Here is a 14717-nt window from a genome sequence, read left to right on the forward strand (position 1 = left end):
TTTAGTGCTAAGTCATGACTTTCATCACAGTCTGGTGATAACAAAGACATCCCCACACACATACACACTGTGATGGCAATGGAAGTCACATGGAGAACAGTAATGAGGTTCTCATACACATCCCAGCCAGTTGGAGGTATCACTAAAGAGCTGATGGGGAGCCAGAGCTCTCATTCTTCTCCACTGTACCCTTAGGTGTCAATGGAGTCTGAGTGGAACACCTGGATACTATCCCCAGCCACCTAGGAGAAATAAGGTAAAATCCCCTCTCCGCTATTGGAATAGTGTCAGAGAAAGGCAGCTAATAGAGAATAGCTATTATGATTGATCATAGCATAATCCCTAAAGTGTTCAGGTTAAAATAAAAATCTTCTTGTTATATAGCAAGAAACAGGAAGACCTCAAATTGAATTTAAAAAGGTAATCAATAGATGCCAACACTGAGATGACAAAAATAATGTTAGAATTATGTGACAAATAGTTTTAAGCAGCAATTATAATAAAAATCCTGCAAGGAACAATGACACATGTGAGACAAATAAGAACATAGAATGAGCCAGCAAAAAAATAGAAAGTCTTAGCAAGGAAATAGAAAAGGTAAAAAAGAATGAAATGAAAGTTTTGGAACTGAAAAATACAATAAAATAATAAAAATAATTAACAGATATGCACAATAACCAAATGAAGAGAGTAAGGAAAGAATGAGTGAACTTGAGCATCTTACAATAGAAATTACTCAATTTGAACAAAAGACAAAAGTAACCAAGAAGAAAACATGAACAAAGGGTCAGGGACTTGGATTATGATGAAAGATGTAGCATTCTTTATTGTGGAATTCAGAAAAGAGAAGAGAAAGAGAGGACTAAAAATTACTCAGATAAATTGCAGAGTTTGGAGAAAGACAACAGCCCACACATTCAAGAAACTGAATGAAATCCAAACAGGATAAACATAAAGATATCATTCAGTACATAATGGTCAAACTTCTGAAAACAAAAGACAAAGGAAAGATCTTGAAAGCACTGAGAGAGAAATGACAGCTTATCTACGGGGCAAAATATTTTAGTAATAGTGGATTTGTCCTGAAAAAAAATTGAAGCCAGAAGAAAGTGGTCCAATATTTTTCAAGAACTGAAAGAAAACAACAATCAAACCGGAGTCTTCTATACAGGGAACATATCCTTCAAGAATGGAATAGCTACCAAGACATTATAGATTGAAGGACAGCTAAGAACTTGTCACCAGCACACACCTTGAAAAATGACAAAAGGAAGACAGCAATCCTGTGTATATACTAAAATACAGAGACATGGAATATATGAAGTGAAGCAGATAGAACTGGAAGGAGAAATGAACAAGTCCACAATTATAATTGGAAGTATCAACACCATTATTGAGTACCTACTATGTACAAGGCACTCTGCTAGGTATTGGGTATGCAGTGGTGAAAAAGAAAAAAGCCAGCCCTGGCTCTCAGTCTATTGGGGAAGATAAATGTTAATGAATTAGAAAAGGATATAACTTGCCAGCATGATAAATGCTACAAAGAAAATCTCAAAAACACAGAAAGTTTAACTCCTCTTGTTCAAAATTCCATATTTTAATATAAATAATAAGGAGGTAAATATGCAATTCACAAGCTATAGAATCTGTGGCTCTGCTGTCGCATTTCCCAGAGATAATAAAGGACTGAGGCTAACACAAGGTAAGCTGCAACACTCCCCACAGCTGGCACACAACTGATAGCCAGGAAAATGGAATTCTCTAGGTGCCTCTAATGTATTGTTCCTCCTGATAACGCAGTTCACACCGGCTCAGTTCCTGCCTTTTCTCTTGCTCTCCACTTTCACCTGGGAGACTGATAGGACCTCAAAGAATATAATATAAACACATTATAAAGAAGTTCAGGAGATGGGATGGGAAAAAGACTTACTCCAATGTATTAGAAACCACCATGCTGAGAAAGGTGTTGACTTACCACAGTGTAGATCTGATGCTTTCGTCTTTTAGCCAGGTCAATTATATTTATTCCATTGTAGTAAAGGTTTTCAATACATCCATGGAAGTTTTTCTTTAAAAAGGTCCCAGGTTTGCCTGGTACTGGAATTCCTCCAAAACTAAGCTTTATGAAGAGGGGGAAAAAAAATCAGCTCTTAGTTATAAGCCCTGAAGGAGTAGGAAAGAAAAGTAAGTGAGTGAATTTTAGTAGTTTCAATTGTATGTGTGAGCCAAGTGGCTCAAATAATTATAGATGCCACTTGATTGCACATTTAAAAGGATACTGATTAGCCCACATAAAAATAACTATAATTGCTTGCTTTTTAAGGGCTTATTTTATGAAACTATTTCACTTCCTTTCTGAACCTTTTTAATACTAAATAAAACAATAATTTATAGGAGGGAGAAATAAAAAAATCAACAACTTTATATTTATCTCTTGTGCAAACATCTGAGAGAGTATAGCCAATTGAAAGCCAAGGGACAAACATAACATACCTCTGTTCACCTACAGAGAGACCTAGTTTAGAAGTCTGTGTTATACCAAATAATCCTACGTACATGATTATTTCCAAATTATTTTCTGTAAAGATGGAAGATAGGGAATAATCCAAACATTCCATACAATTTCTTTAAAGGAAATAATCAAGAATTAATATGATGGAAACTTACTTAGTTGTCAATAATGGTGCTTATATGTGTGATAAAACAGCAAATGAACATAATGTTGATTGAGAAATCAAGTTATGATGTCAACAACAAAAAAATTATTTATACAAGATAGACTTGGAGGAAATGCACTGAACTGTTAATCGTGGTTGTTTTGGGAAGAACACAAGATACGCATTGTGGTTTTTTGTTTTGTTTTACTACCATTCCTTCCAGTAAAATAATACAAATTGTTTTTGTAATATTAATACTATTTAAAGAACAAACTTGATTGGTTGTGAATATTCTTACCATTATACAAGAGAAACAGGATAGTTTCTATAACCATGTTTATCGCAACAGGATTCAACATGTAAGCCAGAATTTCTTCATTGTTTTGAAATGTTATCTTCAGCAAGAATTTAAACCATATTGATGCTTGAGTGTGTCTCAGAAAGATGTGTCCTCCCAACTAGAATGCCTTTGTTTTATATGAATAGCTGCTCATATACCCAGGGCTAGTTCTAGATGTTTATTTTTCCTCAAAAATTCCACACTATTATAGAAAAATTGTAATGTGTGATAAGGGTTATTAATCCTGCTGTCTACTTTCACTTGTCATTGCTTTATTCTGTTAGGAGAATTATTCGGTATTTTGTCTATTTTATCTTAAGGTTGAATTTTAGAATTGTTTTACCTCAGATAGTCCATTGGAATTTTAATTAAGAATTTGTTATTTCCATTGACACATCTACTTGGAGAAGAATGGATATTTCTTAAGTATTTCATCTTCCTATATAAGAACAGTGTCTTTGTCTATTTTCAAATGTTTTTGGTGAGACCAGTCATTAGGTTATCGTTTTTTACCCTAGTTGATATACTCATCATTAAATTAATTCCTTTGAATTTCATGCTTTTAAAATTTGCTATTGTATGGAATCTTAAAAAAAAAATTAAAAAAAAAATGAACTCGTAGATAGAGAGAACAGATTGGTGGTTCCCAGAGACAGGGGGTGGGGGTGGAGGAAAGGGGTAAAGAGGAACTCAAAAGGTACAAACTTCCAGTTATGAAATAAATGTAGTGTACAGCATGGTGTACTATAGTTAATAATATTGTATTATATGTTTGAGGGTTGCTAAGAGAGTAGCTTAAAAAAGTTCTCATCAAACAAAAAATAAATTTGTAATTATGTGTGATGATGGATGTTAACAAGACTTATTGTGGTGATCATTTCACAATATATACACATATTGAGTCACTATGCTATATACCTGAAATTAATATATGTCAAATACATCTCAAAAAATTAATTATTTATGAATTATTTCATTAATTAAACATTATGTCATATAAATTACATAAATATCCCCTTGTTTTCTCTATCCAGATAATTTTGTATTAAATAATGTATGTTTTAGTTAATATCATTGAACTTTTAAAGGCGATAGTCATAGCCATATTTAAAACACTTTACCCTCTTCCAAGTCAACATATATATTTTTTTCCTTGCTCCATTGTCTTTGTAAAAATTTTCTAAAATCTGTCCAAAACTTTTTAAAGATTCATTTATTTTAGAGAGAGCAAGAGTGAGCGAGAGAGAGAGAGAGAAAGCGCAAGACAGGGAGGAACAGAGGAAGAAGGAGAGAGAAATTTAACCAGACTCCTCGCTCCGGGCGACGCCCTATGCAGGGCCCCATCCCACCACCTTGAGATCAGGGCCCTGAGTTCGCAACCTGAGCCAAAACCAAGAGTCGGACACTCAACATTCTGTGCCATCCAGGTGCCCCTGTACAAAACTTTTTAAACGATATTAAATAATCACAGTACAAAACTTTGCAAAAAAATTGTATTTTTGTATATTTCCTGAGTACGTAATACTGATTCTGACTCCACATCACATTAAAGAGATATCCTTCTACTCCTATTTAACACATACATAATTTATTTACTTACTTATTTGTTTATTTGAACTGAGAATTGAATGCTGTTTTATCCATCGTTTTTTTCAGAAATCCAAATGAGAATACAGGGTATTTTGTTTAAAGTCCTGGTGGGTTGAATTATATTAACAGATCTTAAATTAATAGATTCTCTTTGATTGAACCACACATGTGCTCCATTTTCCCTGAAATACATGTGCTCATATTTTAAATAGTAATTGAATTTGAGCTCTGATTTTCTTCTTTTGTCAAGTATTTAGATCAAGTCTAGATTTATCTCTGAGAACAACTATGGGAGTTTTATCTTTGATTCTATTTAAGGATGGCTCATAAAGCTTGGGGAATACTCGGAAACTTAAAACACTAACGAATTTTAGTTCAGAAAAATTTTTAAAATTCTTTCTTTGATAACTTATATAAAATCTTCCTTGTTGATCTGTTGCAATATTCAAATATTTTCAACTTGATTCAGTTACATTAAAAAAGATCCTTTTCTGTTTTCTAAATTGTTGCCACAGTTTAGTAAAAACTAAATTGAAAATTTGTTATTTTTACTTATTTTTAATAAATAAAATTTGTTAGAGAGATTTAGGTTCACAGAAAAATTGAGAGGAGGGCACAGAGGTTTCCCATATGCTCTCTGGCCTCATGCATGCATAGTTTCTTTAATAATCAACATCATTCACCAGAATGGTACACCAATTTCAATTGGTTAATGTACACTGACACATTATAATCACCCGAAGTTCATAGTTTACATTACAGTTCACCCTTGGTGTTGTGCATTCTTCGGGTTTGGACAAATGTATAATGCCATGTATCTACCATTATGATATCATACAGAATAGTTTCACTGCACTAAAAAAAAATTCCTCTGAGCTCTGCCAATTCATCCCTCCCCCGTGCCCCTCAACTGTAAGCCCTGGCAACCATTAATCTTTTTCCTGTCTCCATAGTTTTTCCTGTTCCAGAATGTCATTCTGTTGGAATCATATAGTATGTAGCCTTTCCAGATTGCCCTATTTCACTTAGTAATATGGATTTAAAGTTTTCCCATGCCTTTTCATGGCTTCATAGCTTCATGGATCATTTCTCTTTAATGCTGAATATATTCCATCTGGATATACCATAGTTTATTCATCCATTCACCTACTAAAGGACATCATGGTTGCTTCCAAGTTTTGGCAACCATGAATAAAGCTGCTGCAAACATCCCTGTGCAGCTTTTGTGTGGACATAAGTTCTTAATCATTTTTATAATTTTAAATATACAATGATGCTTTTAAAAATGTTGGCCACCTTCCTCAATTTGTAAAAATATTTTTAATGCTCTACTTGCTTGTGACTTAGGAAAATAAGAGTCACAGGGAAATACTTGAAAAAAGAGATAAAGACAAAAAACTCTTTTAAATAGCAAAAATTAGTGTTTAAAAGATTTGAGGTAGTTTTGTCTTTTTATTTTTTTTTTAGAAGCCAAGTAGTATAGCGAATACTAGAGAATACTGTTTACTGCAAAATTGTCATTTTCTGTCACACTAAGGACAACAAAAGCTGTTTCTAGCCTGGGTGGGGGATGTTTGGAGAAAGTTGGTGGAGACAAGACTATAATTAGATAGTAGTATAGGCCCTGTTCTTTGATTCTCTGCAAAACTGAAACCTGCTGAGGTTTGGGGGAATGTTCATATTGATCACAAGACAGATTTTGGAAAACATAGTTATTTCTCTACTCATTCCCCAAACAGTGACAGCTATAGTTTTTTAGAGATGTCTCAAGTTCAGCAGGGTCCCAGAGCAAAAACTCTCCAGAAGTGAGACAGACTATCAATGTCTGAGGGAAACATTGATACAGAAAGGTCTGAGGGTTCTTCACAATAACCTGGTCACTCTAGTATAGTGGGAGGTAGACTGCTGAGGATCCCCTAGCCTGTGAAAGCAGGATGCAGGATATGGATGGACCGAGGATGGTAGCTGGATCTGAAGGTCTGAGAGAATCCAAGTGACCAGACCTCAAAACATGAGCCCATAGCAAGTAACATGGACAGCAGCCACAGAAGCCAACACTTTATCCCCAAGTCTCCCCTAGTGCAGGATAATACATTAGCCCTCCAGCCAGTGATCTTCCCAGGGAAAAGGAAAGAAGGGAGAAGAGGAAACATCAGTACAACCCAATATTTACACAGGCATTAACTAGTTATCCTTCATTACCAAGGTTAGCTTTTTCTGCAGTCAGGGAAGCAGGAGCTGATGAGCATATCAAATTCAGCTGGGGAAAAGAAAATTATGTCTCTGTACATCTGAATGTGACTGTAAATTTTTGATGTATCTTATATTTTCAAATTTTTCAAGTGACTTAGAATTTGAGGTTATAATTATACTCTTGAATTATAGATAGTTTATCAGATAACTTAGAATGAAAAGAATGCTTCATATATGGATTTCTTTCCTATACATATAGTATCAATTTTTTTCTAAATACTTCATAAACACTTGTATGCTGTATTTGTTATATATTTATTAATTTTACATTAATAATTATATCTCAAATAATTTACATTAATATTTTATCTGATTTATCAAAATTGTGAGAATAAAAATTAAAATATTACTCTGTGTTTCTGCCCGTCAAGCCATCCACACTAAATTCACTCTTCTGCATGACCTGGGATGGTCAAATTATTTTAGCCATTATTTGCAAAAATTGAATATTGATCATTCTCAAGCTATTCCACTTAGTTCAGCTGGCATCTGATTGACTGTCTCCCAAGTTTGCAACACTGGGTTTTCTCCTTTCATGCTGTCCATTAGTTCATTCAACTAGCAACATAACTGGAAAACCAGTGATCACTTCCTTGAGTTTGGCTCCTGGGTCTCCATATCCTGGAATTGCCACACAGGCAGCTCATGTAAGGGTAGTGTTAACCAACATCTAATTAGTAAGAATGGACAGTTTCATTTTGTATTCTGGAGTTATTTTTTGTATTTGATTGATTTTTTTAAAGATTTTATTTATTTATTTGACAGACAGAGATCACAATTAGGCGGGGAGGCAGGCAGAGAGAGGGGGAAGCAGGCTCCCTGCTGAGCAGAGAGCCCGATGTGGGGTGGGGCTCGATCCCAGGACCCTGAGATCATGACCTGAGCTGAAGGCAGAAGCTTAACCCACTGAGCCACCCAGGTGCCCCAAGTATTTGACTTATATTTTACTTGACATATACATCTGCCAGGTATGAATGTTTTTAATTAGAAATCACACCAATTATTATTTTATGGTGAACTTTATCTTCTGATTTTAATTTGTACTTTCAGTCTAATTATTTTTCCAATTATGCATTTTCTATAAATTTAGTTGGTGTATCTTTGTCCCCAATTCCATATTTTTATAAAAAAATTAATTTTTGATTATTTCTGCAAAAGTATGTTTCTTGTAAACCATGTGTGTCTGCTGTTTGTTTTTTAGAGCAATGAGACTACTTACCACCTGAGGAAACAGGTAATTTTTAAGTTTATTGTGCAATGTTTACTTGTGTTTTGATGTTAACTTGGAAGACAGTCACTGTGATTATCTAGCTTCTCAAACTATGGCTTTGGATTACTTTCTATGAAGCACAGATTGCTGTTTTTTTTTTTTTTTCTTTCAACCCCAACTTGTTCTACATCTTGTTTACTTAAACTATTATTATTATTATTAATCAGTATACCCACTTTTTCCACTTGACATTCCTTTTTAAAATATTACATTATGTACCAGTTTATTGTGAAATTGCATAAATTTGTAAATCATGTCAGCATTTATCCTCTCCCTTTCCATAGCCAAGTGTTTAAAGGCAATGTTTCAGGAACTTCTCTTACTGGATTCAAACCCAGGTCTGCTTCTGCTTTCTATGGGGACCTGGGAAAAATACCTAACTTCTATGGGATTCACGATCCTCATATTCAAATGAGGATAGTAATAATACTTATGTCACATAAACAACTGAGCTTGACTGGGTAATGTGAGAATTAAAAACCTTCCTACACCTGAAGGATGGAGAATGGATCCTAGCATACAATGTTTGCTGTTAGTAAGACTGTTTGCACTGTAGCACCTTCTCAGTTCAGAAGTTCTTCCAAAATGGAATTTTGTGGCATTATATTCATAATTTCTGAATAAAAACATATGGATAGTAATTCTTCTAATATTTTTCCATCTGAAGGTTGTGATAGTATGTATTGATATTTTATTCAATGGCAGCTCAATTGAGTGCCTTTTCTTTGTGTTGATTAATAAACAGACAGACAAACCTTCCTCCAAGATTCTACAGAAGCCTCCATCTGGTTTTCAGATTTTCAGAACACTAGAACTTAATATGTTGTGTGCGCCTTAAAAAAAACCCATTGGTCAGTTCTAGCTTCCCATATATATTGGGTGGAAAGAAAAAGAAAGAGAGGCCATGCTAGAACTTCATGATTACTGTCTATATTCAATTTTATTTTCAAATTTAGAAAGACTAGTAATTTTACAGTTGAGTGTAAAAGTCTATTACTTGTTCAGCAGGTAGGGGAGAATATCTTCTCAGGTTCATGTTCTGCATTTTTTTTTTAAATCAGTCATTATTCTAAAAAGTACTGGTTTTGGTTTGTTTGGTTGGTTTATTTCCTTGATTTCCTGAATTTCTATCCTATTTTTTTCAGTTACTTCAGTTGTATGTCTTGTACAAATTACTTTTTATTGCCTCACATATCATTATTGTGTTTACAATTCCCCATGTATTTCCTTCAAACTTTAATGAGTGTTGGTGAATTAATCTTTGCTTTCAAGACAAACCTGGCTGAATGCCATGAACCTCTTCATTCACTAATTTCATTGTCTAGGATTCTGATGATATGATCCTGCCCATCCATTCAGACTCCAGCATATTATACCGTGGGGCAGATATTGATGATATTGAACAGAGATTATATTTCAGGGTGTATCATCTGCATGATGTTGCCCAAGGGCCTTCAGGATATGGATCACAGAGCTGTAAACCCAACTTCTATTAGCTCATGGTCTCATATAACACTGCACAGTTGTTATAGTGTAAGGGAGCCAAGTGCCCTATGCCAGTTCTTTCCAAGTAGCCTTTAGCAATCTCACTTTTTTTTTCTTTGTTCAGTTGACATCATCTCAATGATGTCTACCCTGATCAACATATCCAAAATTGCAATCTGTTTCCCCTCATCTTTTTTTTTTAATGATTTTATTTTGTTTTATTTATTTATTTATTTATTTATTTATTTTTATAGAGAGCACATGCACATGCCAGGGTTGGGGCACAGAGGGAAGGGGAGAGACAGAACCTCAAGTAAGCTCCATGCTCAGTATGGAGCCCAATGCAGGGCTCAATCTCATGACCCTGAGATCATGACCTGAGCCCAAATAAAGTGTCAGATGCTTAACCGGCTGAGCCACCCAGGTGCCCCTCCCTTCATCTTTGAACTTCCAATCCATGACCTAGATATATGTTTGTTCTTCTTCCCATTGCATGTGTAATTTATTTGTTATATTTACTGCTTATGGTTTGTCTCCTCTATGAAAATGCAAGCATCACGAGGGTAGGCATCTTTGTTCTTTGACATATTTGAATTTCCCAAGTGCTTAAAATGATGCCTGATATATAATAGATTCTGAATAAATATTTGTTGAATGTTTTTAAATATCTCTCTAAAAATATTTCTCAAGGACACAGATAATATCTTATTCACTTTGTAATATTTAATGCAAGATGTATGATTCAAACATAATAAACCCAACAAATATTTGTTGAACTGCTTTAAAAAAGAACAATAGCAATTTACTTCTAAATTTGCTTTTGCCTTATTGCCCTTTTGTTTTGGTCAGTTTAGCTGCTTTCTCTGCTTACTTTTCTTGTTTGTTTGGTTATGGCAAATTGCACAGTGTGTCTTTCATTGATCTTAGTAGTCAACAAAACCAGGTGTTAGATTGTGAAGTTTCACTCACAGTCTCAGTGTCTTAAGCAACAGAGTCCATCTGGTGATCTGATGGGTCTGCTGGTGTCACAGATGGGCTCCAACTAGATGACTCCCAGAAGAAAGCCTGCTTTGATATTAAATGTATGAGGTCCCAGAATCTGCCACTCTCTCTTCCTTTGATCTCATTCCTCTTCTTTGTCTGGCATTTGCTTCTATCTTTTTCAATCTTTGATGTTACTTCCATGGCAATGAGTTCATTCCTCCTTACTGGCTATTCCTCTGGCCCTATTTAAATTTTGGAGTCTTCCTGTTTAGAAGATTCCTTTTTCTGTCAGACTTGAATTTCTGATATTTTTGAAGTTGCTCATGTGTGAATATTTGTCTCACTTATCCTCTGATAGTCCACTTTGTAATACAAGGTGTATGAAAATAGATTCAAACAGCTGTCTTTTTTTTCATTATTTAAAACTTATACTGGCTTTGTGCTTGTTGACCCATAAGCAGAATTCATGGCCTTTATGGAAGAAGAGCCCATCACTGACCTTGGGAATGTTTTCAAAGGTCAATGAGTTTCTGCCATTTCAAATGAAACCAGAAATCCCAATTTTCCTATGAAATCTCTTGATTTTTAAATATTAGCCCAAATTCAAATAGTTAAAAATGAAAAATATGAAATAGGCCAAGTGAGATAATAGAAGTCCTAACCTTCTCCAGGGTCACAATTTTATGGCTTCTGCTCTACTATTTGACTTGATCAATGATTCAGTTTGAAACTTCTTTGGAACGTCTGATCTCTTTAACTTTAAAAAAGCATATCGTGCATATGATGTCTTATTTTTGTCTGTACTTTGGGGTCACATATTGAGAGGTGGTAATTGGTTACATGATAACCAAAAGTTACCTCTTCTTCATTGCTTCTATAACCTATTCTTTCACAAATTCCCAGCATCCCCTTATTTCAGGATAAGAAATGTCCTACGTCTGTTTTACAGCGGACAGAAGGTGAGCAATATCTGACCCAGACACAGCCCTGCACTGAAAATGAGGGAACACTGAATGGCATTTCTAAAGGCTTATTTATGTATTATTTTAGAGAGAGTGCAGGGGGAGGGGCAAAGGGAGAGGAAGAAAGACAATCTCAAGCAGACTCCTCACTGCGTATGGAACCCAGCATGGGGCTTTGGTCTCATGCCCTTGAGATCATGACATGAGCAGAAACCAAGAGTCAGAAGCTTAACCAACTGAGCCACCCAGGCACCCATAAATGGGTATCTTTTTACACACTCATAAACATCAGGGGCTAACACAGCCCAGTTGGTTCAACATGTATTTATAATTTGTTCTGTCTGAGTGAACTTACAATAGTTTTACCTTGGGTTTTTATACAATGGGTTAAATTTTGTTTGTTTTAGCATTCGAATGGGGAGCTCATTGGAAATCCTAACTTCAGTATCCCCCATATACAGGCATCCACCTTTGACCACCACTTTGACCACCTTCCAGCTCCATTCTTCCTCATGGTGAAGTCAAGGAGAAACAGCTATAATAAGCTGCTACCACCCTTATAAACCATAGGATGACAGGTCTGAGCAGTGGCCAGGGGGCAGGTGTTTACACTATGGACAGGGCTTGAACATATGGGATGTCGTTGGGAAGGTACATTCGTCAAAGCAGGAGAATAGAAGATATTTTATTCAACAGTTTGTCAGCTTATTTGTAACCCTTTAAATATTTAAACTTATGGTATGTGGACCTCAATTTGTACTCTTGCCTCAGGCTCTACACATATTCAACTGTGGCCTGGCTAATTCTATAATACTTTATTGATGTTATAATAATTCAGCCCAAGTTCAGCCAGACTCAAGATATCTTATTAGATGATTAAAACCTGGTGCCACCTCCACCAATAGCAGCTGAAATAAAATAAGGAGTTTTTTCATTTGTTCTTTTAGTTCATGTTAATAAAAACAAAGTGTTGTTTTGTTTTTTTGTTTTGTTTTGTTTTTTGCTTTGTGATATAATGGTAATACTTAGGGAAACACAGAAAAATCCACAAATCACAACAATCTTAAATTTAAAAACAGAAAGAAGAATGGCAGGGATTAATGTGGCTTCAAGTCTTGAATACATGCAGAGGCCAGAATTAGGACCAGAAACAGTGCTTATATCTTGACAGAGTATCCTTTTCTCAGAGGAATGCCTAGTCACCAGAAGGATCTCCAGTTGAGCCGCTGCACAGATCTGAGCTCAAATCTTGTTTCTGTTACATAATAGCTACTGGGGTATGGGGATGGGGAGCCGCCAACAGTCTCTCTTCTCTTGGTTTTTCTGTAATGTAAGACATAATCATTTCCCTCACAAGGTAGCTTTAGAGGTAAAACAAAATCACAAAATACTAACAAAATAGTATTTCATGTTTTCCCCCTTCCAGTTTCTTCCTCTTTATTTCCACTTTGCACCTACTTATTTTCTTTTTCCTTATTTTATTTTCTTTCATTCATTTTCCTCTACATAGGCCTCCTACTTTAGCCTTCAGCTGAGTTTCCAAAGGAAACAGGATCAATAACAATTACACTGCCACATGATCTGGAAAACTGTTTCCTTAGTGATCTGTGGTTATTTTGATCACTAAATAAGTAGTTGTATTATGTCTGGCCAGTCCTTTAATCATGTCTGAGTTCTAAGAGAAGTGTCCTTTAGGCAATGTCAAGTAAGTGCGGTGGCAAGAGGTGGCCTTCAAGCATGGCAGACCTATAAAGAACTTCTTATAGAAACCAAAGTTGGTCATCAATTGTTATCTTTTATAATTACAAGAAGAAACTTCTTTCATTTACTTAACATATATTCATGAAGTGCACATTTTGTACCAGACACATTTCTATAAAAATAAAAGTGAAATGAAAATAAAAAAGAAAATGTCAACCCTTATGATGAGCTTGAATGCTATGACTGGGGTGGGGATGAAGAGATAGACAATTAAAAATAAGTAAATTAGGGGCGCCTGGGTGGCTCAGTTGGTTAAGCAACTGCCTTTGGCTCAGGTCATGATCCTAGAGTCCCAGGATCTAGTCCCACATCGGGCTCCCCACTCAGCAGAGGGTCTGCTTCTCCCTCTGACCTCTCCCCTCTCCCCTCTCATGCTCTCTCCTCTCATTCTATCTCTCAAATAAATAAATAAAATCTTTGAAAAAAAATTAAGTAAATTAAATAAAATTCTAAAGTGATGTGTTTTTGAAAAAAAAAACTATGAATAAACACAAATCATAGGTTGTAATTTTAGCAGAAAATATAAGAAATATCTTTAAAGTCATATATTCTTTCTATTGCCTCAGTTTCTCCTTAAAATACTTCTATATGTGGTACAAAATTCAAAATGCTTTTAAAAAGTGGTTTCTTTGGGGCACCTGGGTGCCTCAGTTGTTAAGCATCTGTCTTCAGCTCAGGTTATGATCCCAGGGTCCTGGGATCAAACCCTTCATCAGGCCCCCTGCATGACTGGAAGCCTGATCCTCCCTCTCCCACTCCCCTGCTTGTGTTACCTCTCGCTGTGTCTCTCTCTGTCAAATAAATAAGCAAAATCTTTAAAAAAATAGTTAGTGAAAATTAAGGGTTCCCTCTTCATTGAACTCATTCTCTTATGATCTGCCTTGTCTGTCCCTTTAGTCACTTCCAGAGATTTCCGTCTACATGCTGTCTTCTGTCAAGCCCATCCTTGCTTTCTAATCTTAAACACAGATATTCTTATAATGCAGGGCATATTGTTTTTCTTTTCCTTTAGCAATTTATATTAGAAATGGTTCCACATCAGTGTATATAGGGCTGCCTCATTCTTTCTTTTCTTTTTTTTTTTTTTAATATTTTATTTATTTATTTATTTATTTGACAGACAGAGATCACAAGCAGGCTGAGAGGCAGGCAGAGAGAGAGGAGGAAGCAGGCTCCCTGCTGAGCAGAGAGCCCGATGCGGGACTTGATCCCAGGACCCTGGGATCATGACCTGAGCCAAAAGCAGAGGCTTTAACCCACTGAGCCACCCAGGTTCCCATGCCTCATTCTTTCTAATGGCTGCATAATACCTCTGTATAGCTTTGTCAAGCACACACACCAAACAAGGTGAGCCCAAAGTCAAGACGTGACCGATCCACCTGTAAAGGTAAAGAAGCCACTTGTAGATTCAG

The 14717-nt window shown here is 35.6% G+C and overlaps 1 protein-coding gene across 1 annotated transcript in view; it reads right to left on the reverse strand.

Annotated features, from left to right (window-relative positions):
* CNTNAP5 (contactin associated protein family member 5) overlaps positions 1-14717 on the reverse strand; it is an 811336-nt gene that overhangs the window by 405729 nt on the left and 390890 nt on the right. The window contains exon 7 of the mRNA XM_080798228.1: positions 1979-2122. Within this exon, the coding sequence (XP_080654354.1) occupies positions 1979-2122 (144 nt within the window). The remainder of the gene's footprint in view (positions 1-1978; positions 2123-14717) is intronic.

This window comes from Martes martes (assembly GCF_963455335.1).
Source record: "Martes martes genome assembly, chromosome: 3".
NCBI classification, from domain to species: domain Eukaryota; kingdom Metazoa; phylum Chordata; class Mammalia; order Carnivora; family Mustelidae; genus Martes; species Martes martes.